The sequence below is a fragment of the Etheostoma cragini genome, chromosome 16 (genome assembly GCF_013103735.1).
Source record: "Etheostoma cragini isolate CJK2018 chromosome 16, CSU_Ecrag_1.0, whole genome shotgun sequence".
Classification (NCBI taxonomy): domain Eukaryota; kingdom Metazoa; phylum Chordata; class Actinopteri; order Perciformes; family Percidae; genus Etheostoma; species Etheostoma cragini.
In genome coordinates, this window is record NC_048422.1 from 11,810,508 (window position 1) to 11,812,772 (window position 2,265).

At 41.4% G+C, this 2,265-nt stretch overlaps 1 protein-coding gene across 2 annotated transcripts in view; it reads right to left on the bottom strand.

Annotated features, from left to right (window-relative positions):
- npdc1a (neural proliferation, differentiation and control, 1a) overlaps positions 1-2,265 on the bottom strand; it is a 20,951-nt gene that overhangs the window by 8,524 nt on the left and 10,162 nt on the right. For both annotated transcript variants that reach the window (XM_034896582.1, XM_034896580.1), the window contains exon 2: positions 1,862-2,011. In XM_034896582.1, coding sequence (XP_034752473.1) covers positions 1,862-2,011 — 150 coding nt within the window. The remainder of the gene's footprint in view (positions 1-1,861; positions 2,012-2,265) is intronic.

The window sequence follows — 2,265 nt, forward strand, 5'->3', positions numbered from 1 at the left end:
GTGTGTGTGTGTGTGTGTGTGTGTGTGTGTGTGTGTTGCAGACACAACAGGGGCTGGGGCGGATTATAAACACAGAGGTTTAGGCCGCACCATAGTTGTCATAGATATAGATGGGAGGAGGAGGGAGAGCGAGGACCAAAACAAGGACGAAGAGATAAGAGAAATGGACAAGATGGGAGCGAATTGAGATCAGTGAGCAACTAAAAAGAAGGAAGAATAAAGAGATCAAACTAAGATTGACAGGGGAGGAGGAGAGCACAGAATCAATAGGCAACTAAGAGAAAGAGGTGGAGGGGAAGAGAGTTGTGAGCAACAGGATGCAGAGATCAACGGAAACTAAAAGAGGCAGTGACAAAGACTTAACATCAAGTGAAGATGTTAAGGAAAGCAGAGAAAGAACGGCAGTGAGTCAGTCAGTACATTTACATAGACTCTTGTTGTAACTTCCATTTAAAGCAGTGTTCCCCAACCACCAAAATAACATTATTTCCGTTTAATTGATTATCAGAGTCCGAAAGATGTTTTAATTTGAAAAAATGACCGGATTCTCTTCAGTCTCTCCTCTTGACACGTCATGTGATATTTACTCGCAAATTTGCTAATAAATGAGTAAACACATGTCTTTGCAGAGCGTTTTTGGCTCAGGGTAAAAGGCCCGCCGAGGAGGAGACAGAAAAGGAGCCTACAACTTGAAAGAAAAAGAAATGCAACAGACAAAACCGGGAGTCCTACTTTAAATACGGATTCATTGCAACAGGCAATTCTCATGTGCCGAGCCCACTCTGCATAATGTGTGGCGACAAGGTAGCAAATAAGGCAATGAAGCCTTCAAAACATCTTCGGCACATGGAGACCAAGCACCCCGATTTTTTTTGCCGTGACAGTAATCAAAAACAAAATCACTGAATAAACTGGACATAAGTAACTTTGGGTATCACGGTTTGGGTATCACAGTTACTCCCAGATGGGGCCGTGTGGTTGCACAGAAACACTGATACATTGTTAAGCTAAATTGTGTTTTTAATTCATTTTAAATTTGTTTTCATTATGGCGTTTTCCACTTCATGGCACATCCTCGACTCGCCTCTACTCGCCTTTTTTGTTTTTCCATTATGAGAAATAGTCCCTGGTACCTGCTAACTTTTTTTAGTACTTCCTCAGCCAAGGTTCCAAGTGAGCTGAGGCGATGAAAAGCTGCAGACTACTGATTGGTTGGAGAGAATCATCACTAATAACTGTGTCATCCTCGCTAGCGACAGACGGGGGCTGTCCTGAATTTTTTTTACTTTAAAGCTTAAAGTGGCTATACGTAACTTTAAATTTACTTTTACTTTGTCAAGCAAAATATTTTCTGTGTTTGTATTCAGAAAACATTAGCTATAACAATATGTTTGTGGAATTATTTTCTCCATTATTTGCTTTGTCTATGAAAGGTGGCTTCTTCCAATACCTTGATTTTTCTGACCTGAAAAAAAAAATTCATAGATTTGAAATCGAAAATAAATCTATTTCTTTGTAGTGTTAGATGTTTGCCTGCAGGGTACGAGGCATCCATTTCACATACAATGACCTAATTTTACCATAACAAGATATTTGTGTGCATTTAAATGCTCTGAATGAGCTAGTCGGATAGTGTGAGTGAAAGAAAATCAGAGGAAGGGCGTCTTCTCTGACTTTATTTCAGTTATCACTTATCAGTTCAGTTCACCAAGGGGAACCAACCTCACCTGAAGTACTAAACATGTGAAAAGTTTAAGTTTCAGCTTTTAATGTGATCAAATGAAAAATGAGCTTGTGTGTGCATAGTGAATGCAAAGCTACGTGAGTGTGTTTGTGTGTGAAATGTTTGTACATTTCATACCATGCTGACGATGTCCATTCCTCACCAGGCAGCGTCCTTCTTCATTCTCTTCCAATGGGGAGAGGCAAGGGCCACACTGTGAGGAGCCAGGCCTACAGAAGTGGCGTCCCTCCCTGGCACAGTCTATGTGATGGGGGCACTTACTGCCAGCTGTGTGAGAGAGCGTGACAACAACAGTTTCATTAGTCTCCCAACCACATAATCGGGATAAAGAAATAATGTTTGGACAGTTAAAAAAGTACATTTTGAATCATTTTCTGCATTTCACAATGTGGTGGGCCCCACCTGTTCGACAAGCCGAGTCAGGGCAAACCACTTGGCCTGATTACTGCCCGTTTGGAACAAAAACAACACACACACACACACACACACACACACACACACACACACACACACACACACAC